This window comes from Paroedura picta, chromosome 13, assembly GCF_049243985.1.
Source record: "Paroedura picta isolate Pp20150507F chromosome 13, Ppicta_v3.0, whole genome shotgun sequence".
NCBI classification, from domain to species: Eukaryota; Metazoa; Chordata; class Lepidosauria; order Squamata; family Gekkonidae; genus Paroedura; species Paroedura picta.
The window spans coordinates 17,638,959-17,655,313 of NC_135381.1; the positions used below are offsets into that span (position 1 = coordinate 17,638,959).

The 16,355-nt window shown below is 44.5% G+C and overlaps 1 protein-coding gene across 3 annotated transcripts; it reads left to right on the forward strand.

Annotated features, from left to right (window-relative positions):
- Window positions 1-903: 903 nt before the first annotated feature.
- KLHL22 (kelch like family member 22) lies at window positions 904-15,669 on the forward strand. Of its 3 annotated transcripts, none has more exons than XM_077307800.1 (8): window positions 904-1,159; window positions 3,341-3,465; window positions 7,028-7,287; window positions 8,420-8,585; window positions 9,569-10,287; window positions 11,403-11,595; window positions 13,233-13,466; window positions 13,697-15,669. In XM_077307800.1, exons 3-8 carry the CDS (start codon window positions 7,061-7,063, stop codon window positions 14,072-14,074), a joined length of 1,917 nt encoding a protein of 638 aa, XP_077163915.1. In that variant the 5' UTR covers window positions 904-1,159; window positions 3,341-3,465; window positions 7,028-7,060; the 3' UTR covers window positions 14,075-15,669. The 3 variants fall into 3 exon arrangements, 2 of the variants coding, with proteins under 2 accessions (XP_077163915.1, XP_077163914.1); XR_013226184.1 differs by lacking the exon at window positions 3,341-3,465 and having other exon boundaries at window positions 906-1,159; window positions 13,697-14,487; window positions 14,523-15,669; XM_077307799.1 differs by lacking the exon at window positions 3,341-3,465 and having other exon boundaries at window positions 906-1,159.
- The last annotated feature ends 686 nt before the right edge of the window (window positions 15,670-16,355 follow it).

A 16,355-nucleotide genomic window follows, 5' to 3' on the forward strand; every position in this document is an offset into this window, starting at 1 on the left:
ACCTTGAGCCGGCTGCTGGGATTGAACTCCCAGCCTTATGGGCAAAGCTTTCAGACGGCTGCCTTACCACTCTGCGCCACAAGAGGCTCTAATGGTTGGTTGGTCTGATGCAGCAGAACAAATGTAGAGCCCAGTGGCATAAAATAATAAAAATGTGTTGGACTTAAAGGTGCCACTGCACTCTACATTTGTTTAGTAGCCAGTTAGTAAACAGCGCCACAACAAATATGCAGCATGATGATGAAGACTGGATGGTTCCTTGCTAGAATAACAGAATCTGGACTTTGGGTTCAGTTGTCCTTCACAAAAGCATGGGGGGTATAAAAACGTTAAGGCTAGTGATTAATGGCAGACGCTTTCCCAGTTGTGGAAAGAAGTAAGAGACCAGTTGCTTGCCCCTTCCATCTCCACTCAAGCATGGAGGCATCCCCACAAGTGAGTTGCCCTGCGATGTTCTCCTGTCCGAAGACCAGAAAGTTAGATTCTAAATTATATTACATACATACATCTCATTACAGTCCCATTGTCCCAAATTAAATGAAGAGGGGATTGTAAGGGATTGTGATGCTGTTTACGAATTTATATCTGTAATTTTTGTGATTTTTGTTCCTTTATCTGAGGAAGTGTGCAGGTGCAGGAAAGTTCACGCCTTGAATAAATCTTTGTTGTTCTTAACGGTGCCACTAGACTCATCTGTTACTTCAAACCAACAAGGCTACCCACCCGAATCCGTCTGTACAGCTGTCACCGATAGGTGCGGAAAGGGGCGACTGTCCCTTTAAGGACACGCTCCTGTTGTTATAGGAGGACTAGAGCGGCTCCCCCGACGAGTTTCCGGTTAAGGGTTGTACGATAACCCGGGCAATCTCCACTGCGCCTGCGCGCTTCATAGAAATGCCTCAGTAACTAGCCCAGCCCCTTAGGGGAGGAGCTTTAAGCCAGGCCGCGCCCACTGGATTGAATAGAATGTGAGATGAAAAGCGGAGGCCAGAGTTGTACAGAAGCGACACTGTTCAGAAAGAGACTCAGGTGCCCCGGAAGTCCCGCCGACAATTCCCCAAAGTGCCCGTCAAGTTCTTATAAGGCTTTCGAGTTGGGGCGGGCAGGGCTGTTTGTCGGTGGGCGCTCTCGAAGCGGCTGTTTTGGCGTTTCCGGACAGGTGAGTAAGGAAAGGAAGGAACAAGGGGGATAGTGGCATCCTTCGCTGGCAGCACAGCGCTTTGCTATGGCAATTGCCTTTATCTTTGTGTCTCTGAACATGTACAGAGTTCCGCTGTGTTCCTGCCTGACTGGAGAGGCGCATTGGTAGGTGCTTGTCTTAGGAAAGGATGCAAGATGTACTGCTGCGCTGTATTGTTTTTCATTCTGCTGCGTGGCTGTCTACCGAAGTTCCTCCAGCACCAATAAAAGCCTTCTCCTTTTCTTCCCGTATGACGTTTCTCTGCTACTTTTTGGGGGTGGGGGAATCCACGGCTCGCCCTCCCTCTTTTCTAACAACAGCCCTGTTTGGTAGGTTGGACTTGCAGTGAACGACAGGACTGTAAGTTTAAGAAGGAATACGATCTGCTGTTGCTGCTTTTGGCCTAGATGGTCATCTAAAATCTCTTGTGCTATTTTGTGAAGACCTATTTAAAGCTAAAGACACAAAGCCAAAGTTTTGATCATGTTGGATTTGTTGTGGTTTTTGCCTAATTGGGGTCAACAAAGACTTAGAGGACATTCAAAAAATTCAGAATGTAATGAAGACACTGATGAGATGGGATGAAACAGGAATCCAGTGTTGCCCTAAAGATTGACAACATTTATTGCAATATACCACACTTCATTAGATTTTATGTATCTATAACCATTGTTTATACTTAAAGTTACAAGCAACTGATGGGCAGACCCAGGGAGCTCAGTAAAGAAAGACCAGTTTAAAGCGAAATCAAACAATCAAAAGGAGAGAAATCAAACAATCAAAAGGAGGGAAAATCCATACAGTGTAGATATAGCAGATGCATACAGTGAGATAAATATAACATTCAATCTGGTAAAGTGTGGAATCTAATAGGCAGAGTTAATTAAAATCTGTAAAGGGTGGATCATGCCACGGTATTCCTCTCTAGGTAATATGGAAAACCAAGTGTGTGTTCAAGCCTGAAGGGGAGATGGTAGTGATACTCTCGTTGTTGGACATTTGTACATTGTCATGATTTGCTAAATTATGGTTTTGAAAGTTGTGTGGGTATTGGGGCTGCCGTGGAGCCATATTACAATCAATCAAGCAACCAACACTCTAGTTTAATCATTATTTAACATTTCTAAAAATACTGAATTGTACCGCTAAAAATAGTTTTGCCACTTACTGTGACAAGTCAGCAGGATACACCCATTTGGATGTTAACAGGTTCCACATATCATGTTTCATGCTGCACTTCCTTGTTTGAATTTTATGTTTCTTGGACTGTACCCATTATATCAAACTCACTGCATGGGGAACAATCACCACACTACTATGGATTGTTTTTGTTTGCATTGCTGTTTTTCCAAACTGGTCTCTCCACTCTTGCCTGTTTGTTGCTTGTAAACTAAAGTCTAAGCAACTAGGGATGTACACTTTTACGCATCAGGTGATTCATGACATTTTAAGCAGGTATAAACATTATTAGTTTTATATTGCTACCAACAAACTGACATGGTTACCCCTCTCATATTAATAGAAATATGTACTGCAAAATGCCTGTAATACCCATGATGAAAGTTATTTGTTATGGAAGCAATGGGAGAAAATATGTATAGTTTCAAATTTTGCTTATGGATAAAGTTGTTTATGGGGACTAGAGTTATGTTCCATCTACAGCATATTAAACACATATTTTCCTCCATTTCTTAGTCTGCTACTTGGTATTGATTAATAATTTGAAACCCCTGTATTAAGATTGTTTTGGAGGAATAAATTTTGCCCCCTTCATTAGTGTTGGTTTTATCCAATTCTTATTATATCCAATTCTTATTATAATTTCATTCAAAATAATTAGATTCCAGTCCCAGTAACACTTTAGAGACTAACAAAAGTTTCAGCTTATGAGTCAAAGCTCCTTTGGTCTGATTACTTGTGTCTGATGAAGGGAACTTTAACTTTCAAATGCTTGTTCCCTGAAGTTCTTGTAGGTCTCTAAAGTGCTACTGGACTTGAATCTACCTGTTTTACAACAAAGCTACCTTCTGGAGCTCTCGTAATTTAAAATGATAGTCTGTGTTTGCTTGGAGTAGGCTTTCTCAACCAGGGTTTCATGACTGCCCCAGATGAGTTTCGCTGATTGGGTAGGAGTTAATTAATTTTTAATATATTTATCAGAAATAGGACCAAATATGGTTAACCAGCCCCTGGCCAATGATGGGCCTGGAGGGATAGGAAGGGAAATGAGCCCCAGCGATACAAATCCTTGCTGGCTGAGATTTGTCACACTGAACTCCAGAGAGGTAAGTACTCTCATTTTAACTTAACTGCTGGGATGGGGATGGAGCAGCATAGGTATGCTCCAACCCTGTTTCTGGTGTTGAGGTGGGTGGAGGCAATAGAGCAACATGGGCCTGCCCCAGCCCTGTTTTTGTAGGTTCCCACTGTAGGCTCCCTTTGGGAAGAAGAATAAACTGGTAACCAGCCCAGAGTGCAGGTATAGTTCAGTTCATAAATCATCTGAAAATATTTCTGTACTGTCACTTCCTGTGCTGTAGGAGTAGCCAGGTGATATGACATCTGAGTGATGGCATGAGACTTCTGGGAGCATGGCAGGAAGTTGTGGCCTGATGAAATCAGTTCCAGGGTTTCTCAAAGCCTGAAATGTTTCAGGGATTTCTGAACAGTAAAAAGATCAAGAAAGGCTGCCTTGGAGAAATGGCCCATAAGCAAGTTGGAGAAGAGGGGTTATTTCTCCCCACATTTGGTTCCACCTTAGCTGAGCCCAGTTGATGCTTTAACTAATTATTTTATTACACTGTGAATGTCTGTTCATTAAAACCACTCAGCTGAAGTTCCATAAATGTCAAGGTCTGTATTAAAACGTTCAAGTTCAATGGGGAAGCTTTATCCATGCACGCAGATCCACATTTTCCTTTTCAACAATCAAATTAAAAAATGTTTTCACGTTAAATACAAGATATAACTTTCATTTTGAATGAAGCTGTGTGAATTTTCTAAAAGCTAATAGTTGTGAATATTTGAGGAAACAGATCATTCCCTGTGGTAGCCTATTCATCCAGGCATCCCTTTAAAGTTGTCTTCTAGCTATGTTATTTTGTCCTTGAAAGTGTAAAGTTGGATTAGTACCTGGTAAAATGTGAAGTTGGATTAGTACCTGGGAACCCTCACAATCCATCCCTGGTTTTCACGCTCCATTAGATCAAAGGGGCAGTGTATGAAAATTAATTTTCCCACACTTTGTTTGGGGAGACACACCCCTGGTTCCCCATCTTCGCCAATTCCTCTGTTCTGTGTACTTCCTAAAGATGCTTGCTCTACTGTAATTCCTGTACTGCTTTTGGACTAAATGGGGTCATTGTGGTTCTGTTTTGGCAAGGGACTTTACTGCGGACTGCTTTCCTAGGATCCTCATGACAGCTGATAGATTTTCTTATGCCTATTTGCATCTTTGACAAGGCATTCTCAGGGCAAACTGCCAATCTGGTTTCCCTTCACCTTATTAGAGCTGCTGGTGATTCAGAACAATCCTGGAGGCCTCACCTTTAGGCCAGCACCTGTTCATAAACACTTGCTTCCATCACACATGCTTGGCTTGCAACCTACTTTTAAGGTGTGATCTGAGCTACTGCCCAATTCCCTGCAGCCTTGAAAAACAGTCTTTAGAGTCCTCTGCATGGATAAATTAAAAAGAAAGTGCTGCGTGAACAGTTTAGATCAGTGGTCCCCAACCTTTTTATCACCGGGGACTGGTCAATGCTTGACAATTTTACTGAGGCCCAGAGGGGGGGGTAGTCTTTTGCTGAGTCTTTTGTTTTCCCACCCACCGGCGCCCCTGACTTCCCACCGCCCACTGGGGGGCGCTGCCAGCAGCATCTGCACAGTGCCACGTCTAGAGGGAGCCCCAGCCATGGTGGGCACTGGAGAGCACCAAAGGTGAGCCGGCAGCAGAGTGGCAGGGCAGCCCCTGAAGCAGCAGCCGGGGAGGAGGATGAGGAGGAGCTGCAGCCCAGTACTGACTGATCCACGAACCGGTCCCGGTCTCCGGACCTGGGGTTGGGGACCACTGGTTTAGATGATCGCAGGAGAAGCAGAAGTGTGCTTTGGCAGAAGTGTGCTTTGACAATAACCAAAGCAAGAAGCAGAAGTGTGCTTTGGCAATAACCAAAGCAAAACTAAAATCACTTTTGGTCCCAAACTCAGCAACCCATGAGGAAGTTCTTACCCAAGTTCTCTTAGCTCTGTTTCTGCATGTGTGTTCTCAAATCACAGAAAAATGTGTAGGAAACTTTTAGCCCAAACTAAAGCTAAGAGAGAAAGAAATCCTCAGTCACTGGAATGAAAATTGCATTCTCATTGCTTCCCCTGCCTCCCCATGTGTCCACCAGATAACTATAATTCTCAAACCTCATTCAGCAAGACCCCTTGGCTGGCATATGTCTACTTGGAGCACAATATATTGGAAGTGGAATGTTCTAGAGCAGGGGTAGTCAAACTGCGGCCCTCCAGATGTCCATGGACTACAATTCCCAGAAGCCCCTGCCAGCGAATGCTGGCAGGGGCTTCTGGGAATTGTAGTCCATGGACATCTGGAGGGCCGCAGTTTGACTACCCCTGTTCTAGAGAATCAGGGTGCTCCTCTGCTTGACCCCATGAACCCTGCAACAGTGATGAATGTTTCTGTGACCGGCCCATATTGTTTGTATGGAATATTTAGACCAGTGATTCTCAAGCTTTCTGGTGCTGCGACTCCAACTTTGGCAGCGGATGCACATGCAGGCACACAACAGCTGAGGCAGCATGGAGGTAGCCAGTGCCATGGTTCTGCCGCCTCCACCCTCCTCTGCCTGCTGCCGCCATTTTCTGTTGTGAAAGCTCACATTTGTGGGGTAGCATTTTGCTAATTGGTCAATTATGTGGCAAACATTGTTTGATTTTTTTCCTGATGCTTTGATAACAGTTCCTGCGACTGTCATACCTCCTTCCCAACTCTGCACCGTCCATGTTGGCACTCCAAATCTGTTTCACAGATGATTTGTTCCATCAGCATATGAGTCAACATAGCTTCCCAAGACCATAATACCTTCGCTTGTATGCTTTTGGTCCTGCTGAATTTGTAGTTGCAGAATTATAGACTTGGAGGGGCTCTTGAGGGTCATCTAGTCCAACTCCCTGCAGAATGCAAGAAATGGCCACAAGAGCCAAGCACCAACACAATCCCTTCTGCCCACCCACTTACAATCTGCCTAAATTCACAGAATTAGCATTTCTGTCAGATGACTATCTACCTCTGCTTTAAAAATTCCAAAGAAGGAGAATACAACCACCTCCTGAGGAAGTTTGTTCCACTGAGGAATTGCTCTAACTGTAAGGAACGTCTTCCAGATGTTTAGTCCAGATGTCAAGTACTTAAAGATGGCTCTCATATCACAAGCTAGATTCCTAGCTCGTATATACAGGTCGGGTTGCTTTTTCCCCTCCTTTATTTTGTTTCACTCATGAGTAGCCCATAGCAGTTCCACAGGGAGCTGTTTGCTCGCCCAGTTGTGGGAACTAAATATATCGGCTTGTTCTTCACTATTCCTGACCCTACTTACTTAGTTATGGGCAGCTTCGCCATTGTACCTAACAGTTCCTTGGCGAGGGACTTGGTTCAAAGACTCTCAGAAGGTGAACAGTTCCAGTTGTCCGCATCAGTGTTACTTTGCAGTCATGAAACCACCTTGAGGCCCTGGTGTTCTTCACATCCTTTCTGTTGAAGAGGGACTATTTGCAAATATGGCTGGTTGAAACAAAGGTTCCAGATCAGAAAATCCAACCTCACTTACATCATTCTCTCCCTAGGGAACCCAGGGGTCCTGAGCGTGCCCACATGTGATGGCGGAGGATCAGAAGCCAGGGCAGACATACAAGACTCCTCTTGAGCCTTCGATGAAGCAGCATATCAGCAACACGTACCGCAGCGCTCAACATTCACAGGCTCTGCTGAGTGGTTTGGTAGCTCTCCGAGACAGCGGCATCCTCTTTGATGTTATCTTGCTGGTGGAGGGGAAGGCTATTGAAGCTCACCGCATCCTCCTGGCTGCATCATGTGACTACTTCAGGTCAGCTCACCACGGAGCTGCAGCCATTTTGTGCTTAGATTTGAACCCAATGCTGTCCTTATTCAATTAGGATATCTTTGGGCTTTGCCAGTGAAGTTTAGTAACCTGTTAGGGATAAGTTCAAAGAAAGTCTTTTGAGATACGATACGGCAACTAAGGATTTCTGTTGCAGGGTGTGGGGAGGCAGAAATTTCAATGAGCATGCCCAAGGCCTTGCTTACAGCTGAAATACATTCTGCGATCCCAGCCCCTTTATTGTATAAAAATAAATATAAATAAAGGCATAAGAAGAGTCAGACTGGATCAGCCCAATGGTGCAATTTCTTGCCTCCTTTCCCTGTGTTAAATTCTCTTTCCATTTATGTCCTATAAAATGTGTGCACATCAAAATGTTCATTGTCTTAGAGGGTGGTTGGTTTGCCTGCAAAAGAGGTCCCTAGTGAGGTGAGACGTGGATCCCAGTCCACCATTGCCTCGTTCAACACCCCCACACCTTTATATGTACCAGAGTCCTTTAAACATGAACAGTCTCTAGGATGCTTCAAACCAACACAAATACTCACCTGGATCCATCTATAGGATGAATGAGCCTGAAGTGTTCCAGGTGCCAGGGCCAAATCCCAATAGCCCCCTGCTACTTCAGGTCAGCTCCAAAAGTTCAGCCATGGAGCTCACTAATGATCTGTGGCCAGTCATTACATCTCAGCTTGACCTACCTCTGGGAGTTGTTTGTCTGAAAATACAATGTGATTTATCAGCATCAGCTGCCTTGAATTCCATGAAGAAGGTGGTGGGAAATTTGGGAAATAATTAGATGCTTGGGGTGAGGGTTTTAAGATGCCATGTTAATACATGCATTGTGTTGCCCCCCCCAGGGGGTCTGAAGTATACATCATCTCCCCCCATTCTCTATCACCTTGGTAGGTGGGAGTAGATTGTGATTGGCTGCCGCCATGTTATGATTTTTAATGTCTTTTAATGGAGTTTTAATTGGGGTTTTTAAGACAACTGTTACCCGCCACGAGCCTACCCAAAGAGTTGCAGGAAATAAATCAAATAGTAATAGTAATGTATTATGGCAACAAAAACATGCTTTTTGAAAAGAATGCTTCAAGCATCTCTCTCTTTGCAGGGGAATGTTTGCTGGTGGACTGAGAGAAATGGAACAAGAGGAGGTCCAGATCCAGGGTGTGTCTTATAATGCGATGTGTAAAATCTTAAACTTCATATACACTTCTGAGCTGGAGCTCAGCCTGAACAACGTGCAGGAAATACTCACCGCATCATGCCAACTTCAGGTGAGAGCTGGTGGTTCTAAAAGATGCATTGGGGAAAGGAACACACACACACACACAAAACCTGGTGAGAGCTGGGGCCATGACTTGCTGTCAATAACATCAGGCAGATTTAGCATCCTGTGTTTTGTGTCACTCACTTAGCAATATCCAGGTGGTATGTGCACTGAGAGTATCTGCATCTGTTAGAACCAGGAGAGGGCCAGCCACCTAACTTAATCCCTATTCCTGAGACATCTTCATTTTTGTGACAGAGGGAGGGATTGTGGCTGATATAAACTTCTCCCTTTTAAAGACAAATTCTTTTATTTCTACTGGTGAACATTATATAAATTCTCCCTGTTCTACTTTATAGAGGTAGCTGTCCTCTTCCGCAGGGGTAGTCAACCTGTGATCCTCCAGATGTTCATGGACTAGAATTCCCATGAGCTCTCTAGACCCAGCTTCCATAACTCCTGCCATCTGCATCAACCAATCAGATATCTTCTCTTTCTCTACACAGGAAGGTTTCTGCCGGCAAACACAAATGAAGGTTTAGGGGGGAAAACTCATTCCCACTATAGTTCCATCATAGCATTTTTATTCTGCTTTTGAGTCAGTGGTGCTCCAGGCTCACTAGACACTGCTAGTGAAATTGCTACATGAGCTGGGGAATATTCTATTCTCAAGGCACACGTTCTTCCTCTCCACCCTGAAACAACACCTGCATTACTGTCCTATGACTGCTGGCTTTCTGTCCCTACCTTCTCTTCTTGTTCCTCTCACACCACAGTGGGGGGGGGGGGAATCTGCAAATTTTGGAACTACAGTGAAGCTTGCAAATTAAGTAAACCTCAATTTTTATCAGATTGGCTTGTTTAACTGGGATTTGGGCTTATCTGCTATTTTTAATCATTCTGCAGGTTCCAAGCAGTTTACAATCTTGTTGCAAGATTGCCATAACCCATTCTAGGTCAAAGGTACTCTTCTGTTTTTCCTTCTTGCAGATCCCTGAGGTCATCAAATTCTGCTGTGACTTCCTCATGTCTTGGGTGGATGATGAGAACATCTTGGATGTGTATAGACTAGCAGACCTTTTTGACCTGAGCCATCTGAATGAACAGTTGGACGCCTATATTTTGAAAAATTTTGTTACATTCTCAAAGACAGAAATGTACCGCCAGCTCCCCCTTGAAAAGGTCTACACCCTCCTCAGCAGCAACCTCTTGGAAGTTACATCTGAGAACGAGGTCTATGAAGGAGCCCTCCTTTACCATTACACACCAGAGCAGGTGGAGACAGATCAGGTATCTTTGATGGAGCCCCCGAAGCTGCTGGAGACAGTCCGTTTCCCCCTGATGGAGTTCCACATTCTGCAGAGGCTCCATGACAGACTGAGCTCATGTCCATTAAAGGAGATGGTGGCCAGTGCATTGATGTATCACAAGAATGAGTGCCTTCAACCAGTGCTTCAGAATGTGCACACACAGCTGAGGTCAGAGTTCCGGTGTGTTGTGGGCTTCGGGGGGATTCATTCCACTCCCTCTACGGTTCTCAGCAACCAAGCCAAGTACTTAAACCCGCTGTCAGGTGAATGGAGGCATTTCGCACCAGCGCAGTCCCGTAAAATGTCCAACCAAGGAATTGCAGTTCTCAACAACTTTGTCTTCTTAATTGGGGGAGATAACAATGTACGAGGGTTTCGAGCAGAGTTCAGATGTTGGAGGTAAGGGGCTACTTCTTGATTTTAAATTGCCAGTGTGTTTTTATTTTCAGCTGAGCAGGGATTGGAATTCGGGTTTCTCATAACTAAACCCAGCACTGTGGCCATTATGCCATGCTTGGCTCTGGTAACCTCTGTTGCTTTCTGAACTATCCTTGGCATTTTGAAATCTGTCTGTTGTGGGGAACCCCTTCTTTTATTGTCTGTCCCTTTTGAATAGATTGTACTCCCTGATTCTAGTATTCCAATTGTCAGTGTTACCCCACCAAGTTTCTGTGATTCCTATTAGGTCATAGCCCCCTTCCTCTATTAGGACTACTAGTTCCTCCTGCTTGTTTCCCGTAATCTGTGCATTAGTGTAGAGACATCGTAATCCATCCTTTGTGTGCCTCGTGGTTTTGGTTTTTGAACTTCCTTGTAAGCTTATGTAACATTCCCTGCACTGCCCTTTGCTTTACTGTTGTGTTTTTGTCTGTAAAGTGGGAATGATTCTGATCACATATGTTGGAATTAGTAGACTGAAAGTGCAAGTAGATTGGCATTAATGAAATGCAATAAAGATGGAAATTATCTCCGCAATATATAAAAATGAGGAGGATAAAATTGTGCCCCTGCTTACGTGAAAGGGGAAAACACATGAGTTCTGCCTCATCCTGGATGCTAGCTCTTTAGCAGACTTCCTTTTGAATGGATATGGGTCTGGAAGAAAAGGGCCCTCCACTTACCAGCTAAAGCTTGAGAATTCATGCTCTGAGTGCCATCACTCCTCTTAGCAGTAACAGAATGGCTGCCGGTTACAGTACTCATTGTACTGTAAAAGAGAGATTGTGCTATAGAAGTTGCTAGGCCCAAAGTTAAAAAAAATAGACTGACAGCAATAAAGGTAGCACCTGGCAGAAGGATGGATGGAGGCCTAGTCTGCCTCTTGGTGGCTGATTTGGAGGCAGTTGCTAAAAAGAAGAGTAAGAAAAAGCTTTCTTACTGTAGCCAGATGGTGCAGATGGGGAGAACCGTGACAGGGGCTGTTAGGTATGCTGAGAGCAGCCGGTTGCCTAAGGTTGTGCCCAGATGTCTCTGCTATTGCAATCTGGCAATAGCGCCTCATCTTCCTTTGCAAGGTATGACCCACGACACAACAAGTGGTTCCAGATCCAGCCCCTTCAGCAAGAGCACGCAGACCTCTGTGTCTGTGTTGTGGGCGAGTACATCTATGCTGTGGCAGGACGGGACTACCATGAAGACTTACGGGAGGTGGAAAGATACGACCCCAAAACCAACACCTGGGAATATGTGGCCCCCCTGAAGAAGGAGGTAAGACCAGGTGGTATACATGAAGACGGGTGCTTGATGGGATCTATCGAAAGTGTGTTCTGGATCCATGGCCTCAAGTGTCCTCTTGCTTGGTCATATGATGGGGAGTCACGGAATATTTATAGAAGGCTGCCTTCATTCTGTTTTGCTGGCAAGATTCCTGGGGAAATCTGTTTTCCAGTCTGGGAGATGAGAGTGATGCAAAGTTGATTTTGGGTCTATGCCAAGGGTTGCATGCAACAACTACTCTTAGTTAAGGCCACAATTGCAGGCTGGGTTTGCAATCTGAGGCATAGCTGTGCTTACCCTGTAGTTAGCTGCAATGTAGGTAGAGGTCATAACACATCAGGCCCCATAAGTACAGGTCTCCTTCCCTACCTCATTGTTCTTGTTTCCCACACTGCTGCTGGAAGCACAAGAGATTCCAGTGCCAGAGATGCCCAGCCACTGAGGAGTGGTTGGGGAAGCCTGTTCCATAGGCACCAAAGCATATTTTTTACATAATTTCTTGCCAAGGTGGCGCAGAGTGGTAAGCAGCAGAAATGCTGTCTGAAGCTGTCTGACCATGAGGCTGGGAGTTCGATCCCAGCAGCTGGCTCAAGGTCAACTCAGCCTTCCATCCTTCCGAGGTGGGTAAAATGAGTACCCAGCTTGCTGGGGGGTAAACGGTAATGACCGGGGAAGGGAATGGCAAACCACCCTGTATTGAGTCTGCCAAGAAAACGCTAGAGGGTGTCACCCCAAGGGTCAGACATGTCCCGGTGCTTGCACAGGGGATACCTTTACCTTTACCTTATTAGGGAAGGTGTGTTTCCTTAGACTCAGGATCTATTTGGCCCATGATAAATCACACCTGTCAGACTACCATTGCTCCACTAGGTTTCCTATAGTCTCTCTGGTGGCAGCTCTCCAAGTTCTCACGCAAGTAAAGGTCTTTTCCAAGTCCTGCTACTTGAGATCTTTAACAGAAGATCTTATGGGTTGAACCTGGAGTCTTCTGCATGAAAAGCACAATTCCTCTCTAGTTTCTTCAACTAGAGGCAACTTTTTGGCTTCCTAATGGATAGCTGGGAGCCAAGCAATAAGGGTCACAGCCATTTTGCATGTCTGCTGCAACAGCATTCTAAGCATTTTAAGTTTTGAAGCTGGGGCTGGTGGAGGGGAGGAATACTTTTTATGGCTGCAAAAGTTGGAAATAAGTGAAGCCTCAAAACCAGGATGTGGATGGAAAAGGGTCCCTGGGCAAGAGGGCTCCAGAGCACTGTACAAGTTTGTGCCCTCTTTTTGTGCCCATCCTTTTGCCATTACATTGCCTGAATCTTGGGAGCAGAATAGGTTGCTCATAAATAACAAGTCTAGCAAAATATTTAACAGGGAGAATTCTGATTTCAAAATGTGCGTTCTGTGGCAAAGCATTCACATCTGTTCAGGCAGTTCAGTCATAACAGAGAAAAAAAAACTTACACATCCTAGACTGCTTTCTTTACCTTACAATCTCCTATAGATCTATTCTCTCTCTTAATAGATAACTGATATCTTACAGGGGGGAAAGTAGTTGAGTGAAATGCTCAGAGTTCCATGTAGTGACTCCAGGTCACTCTGTATGTGTGTGTTTGTTTATGTGTGTTTTGATGCAGGTATATGCACATGCAGGAGCTACTTTGGAAGGGAAGATGTACATTACCTGTGGAAGACGAGGTGAGGACTACCTGAAAGAGCTGCATTGTTATGATCCAGTAGCTGATTGCTGGGAGAGGCTGGCTGATGGGCCTGTCCGACGGGCCTGGCACGGAATGGCTGCAGTGTTGGGGAGGCTGTATGTGATCGGAGGTAGTAACAATGATTCTGGCCATAGAAGAGATGTTCACCAGGTAAGTCAACGCTCTGTGTACTTTTTTTTTTTTACACATACCACTGCTCTCTACCTGTGTTTATTCAGTGTTTGGTTATAACAAAACAACTTTCTAGCATGCATGGTTGTACCAGAAATAGCAGTTGCCTATGTGATAAAAACTCCAGTAGCTCGCTGATTACTACTACTTTTGAGGAGCTGTTCCTTTCATGATCAGCATCTTGTGTTCTTGATGTTGCTTTCTTGCAGGTTGCCTGTTATACTGCAAGCAGTGGTCAGTGGACTTGTGTTCGCCCATTGCCTGCAGGGCATGGAGAACCTGGCATTGCTGTCCTGGGCCATGAGATCTATGTCTTAGGGGGCAGGTCCCATAACGAGAGCACACGCGTGGACTACGTCCATATTTATGATGCTGAAAGAGACGACTGGGAAGAAGGGCCTCCATTAGAAGAGGATATTTCTGGGATGGCTGCCTGTGTCCTCACACTGCCGAGAGCCACCCTAATGGAAGTGGAGAGATGGGATCCTGAGTGGCAATGTGACAGACTGCAGAATCCCCTGGATGTTTCTTCCAAGGTCATGACCACTTCTGATTGGGAGGAATCTGATAATCTGGGTGACGATTAGCCCAAGAGACTGCCCTCTTTTTCTGACTTTTTGGCTTTTCGCCTTGCTGTAACTGAGCAGGTAATGTGACCACCCTAACTTTGCTGAGTCCTACACTCTTGCCAACAAAGTTTTGCAGCCGGTACACCCTAGGCAGCCTGGTCATATTGACAGGACTTGCAGCAAGAACTGGCCAGAGGCTACTGAAGAGGTGGCTAGGAATGGCCTTCAGCATGAAGGCACTTTGCACAAAGGGGTGGCACCCCCTGATGAAGGGAAGTCTTTTAGGAGCAGTGTGTGCGTGTGTCAGTGAATGGTGAATTCATATTATTTGCAGATTTGAAAAAGCGTTTGAAAGGAAGATGGCTTTGACCATTGGTCTGCCACATGTGACAAGCCAATGAGTTTTTTTTTCATCAAAATATTGTCATAATGTCCACTGAAAGCTTACTAGCTGCTTGACTTGCAGCACAAAAGATGTAGCTCAACCAGTCCTGAACATCAGATGTCCAGCATGAAATTGCCTCATTACTTCTGAAACAGAATCCTTGGTGAGCATCATCTTCTTCCAGTGTCTTGAGCCTCTGAGCTCCTTTGTGCTGCCAGCATCTCTGCACCTTTCTTAGCTGCTTATAGTAGCAGCCAACATCCTGGTAGCCCAGAACTGTGCAGGTGAGCAGAAAATTACCAGCTTATCTTGGGAGAGAGAACTTTTGCTGTTCAGTTTTATTCTGTACTTCCTTTAAAAAGGATATATATAATGCTTCTTCTTGTCCATGCCAGATAAATATACCAAGGCCAGGAGAAAACCAAGTTGTGTCTAATAGACTGCTTTATCAATGGCAGTGGGAACAGGCAGAATGCACTTGAATAGAGGGATATGTCCGCAAGAGAGATCAGGGGGGGAAAGCTGAAGGCCCTAGTATTCTGTTCCCCACATTCTTTCTAAAGCTAATCAGTGGTTTTTTCAACTTCCATTTTGTATACAACTTTTCAGTCCAGCAAGAACAATAGATACAGGATACAGTTGTCATTTTTCTGTAGCTTAGTAAACATTGCTTTAGGTCTGTCACCACCAGCAAATCGTGTTTAGAAAATATAAATGCTACCCTCCAGGGGCCTGCTGAAACTCTAACTGTACCCCAGAATGCAGTAGCTATTGCCCTCACCTTGTTAGAGCTCTACTTCCTTGTTTCATTCAAAGAACATCAATACCATACTAAAGATGATTTTTCTCATAATGTATCTTGTATGGACAGACATCTCTGTAAAAAACCTCACATTTACCCATTACAAGTAGATTTGCCAGCCTGCTGATTCAAGGAAAGTGTGTAACTTTTGAAAAGAGGTTCCAGGGCAGACACACTGACAGGTTAGATTTTTGTCAACAAACGCATGACTGATAACCATGATGGTGAAATATGTCTCTGCTCTAAAATACCTGTGATTGACCTGAGCAACTGCCTACAGGAACCAGTTCTGGAAAAGAGCTAATGGGTGCTCAGCTGCTATAGCAGAAGTTTCCAACAAACCTGTAGTCTTATACTGCCTAATCTATTATTCCCTCGTGTTCTGTTAAAATTCCCTGAGTAATAAACCTGTTTTCAGATGTCTTATGTTTTATATAAACTCCACTGAAATACACAAGAACTGTGAAAGGGTGAGGTACTGTTCTGGCACATCTATTCATGTTAGTGGACCCTGGGGAGGAGATGTTAATAGCTGGGGTGGAAAGAAATGTTATTTGGTTTCTCTACTTCACCCTCCAAGATGTCTGGGCTGGCCTTGTGTTAGAGACCTCTGAACACCAGCAAAATGGTTCAGTGCTACAGTAACAGCAATGCTCCACTGAGAATTATACAGTAAGCAAGATAATAAGTTTGGGTTGTAAAAGTTTGGCTTGTAAAAGAAAGCTATGGCAAATAGGTCTTTTGAAGTGAGATTAACATGAGTTAAAAAGGATTTTTTCTTTTGTGATCTCTGGGAAGCTATCCCTCTGAGAAGCCAGTTACATTGAGCGACTGTAAAATCAGAGTCCAGTAGCACCTTTAAGACCAACAAAGATTTATTCAAGGCATGAGCTTTCGAGTGCAAACACTCTTCCTCAGACTAAGAACTGACCATCATAACAGTAGGAATGTTTTTTGCTTATATATTCCTACTGTTATGTTGATCAGTTCATAGTCTGAGGAAGAGTGTTTGCACTCGAAAGCTCACGCCTTGAATAAATCTTTGTTGGTCTTAAAGGTGCTACTGGACTCTGATTTCATTGTGCTACTTCAGACCAACACAGCTACTCATT

Excerpts from the sequence above, each read along its gene's own strand:
- KLHL22 (XM_077307800.1), top strand. The coding sequence starts at position 7,061 with ATGGCGGAGGATCAGAAGCCAGGGCAGACATACAAGACTCCTCTTGAG. Across the intron at positions 10,288-11,402 it reads GCAGAGTTCAGATGTTGGAG|GTATGACCCACGACACAACA; the intron begins GTAAGGGGCTAC and ends TTCCTTTGCAAG. Across the intron at positions 13,467-13,696 it reads ATAGAAGAGATGTTCACCAG|GTTGCCTGTTATACTGCAAG; the intron begins GTAAGTCAACGC and ends GCTTTCTTGCAG.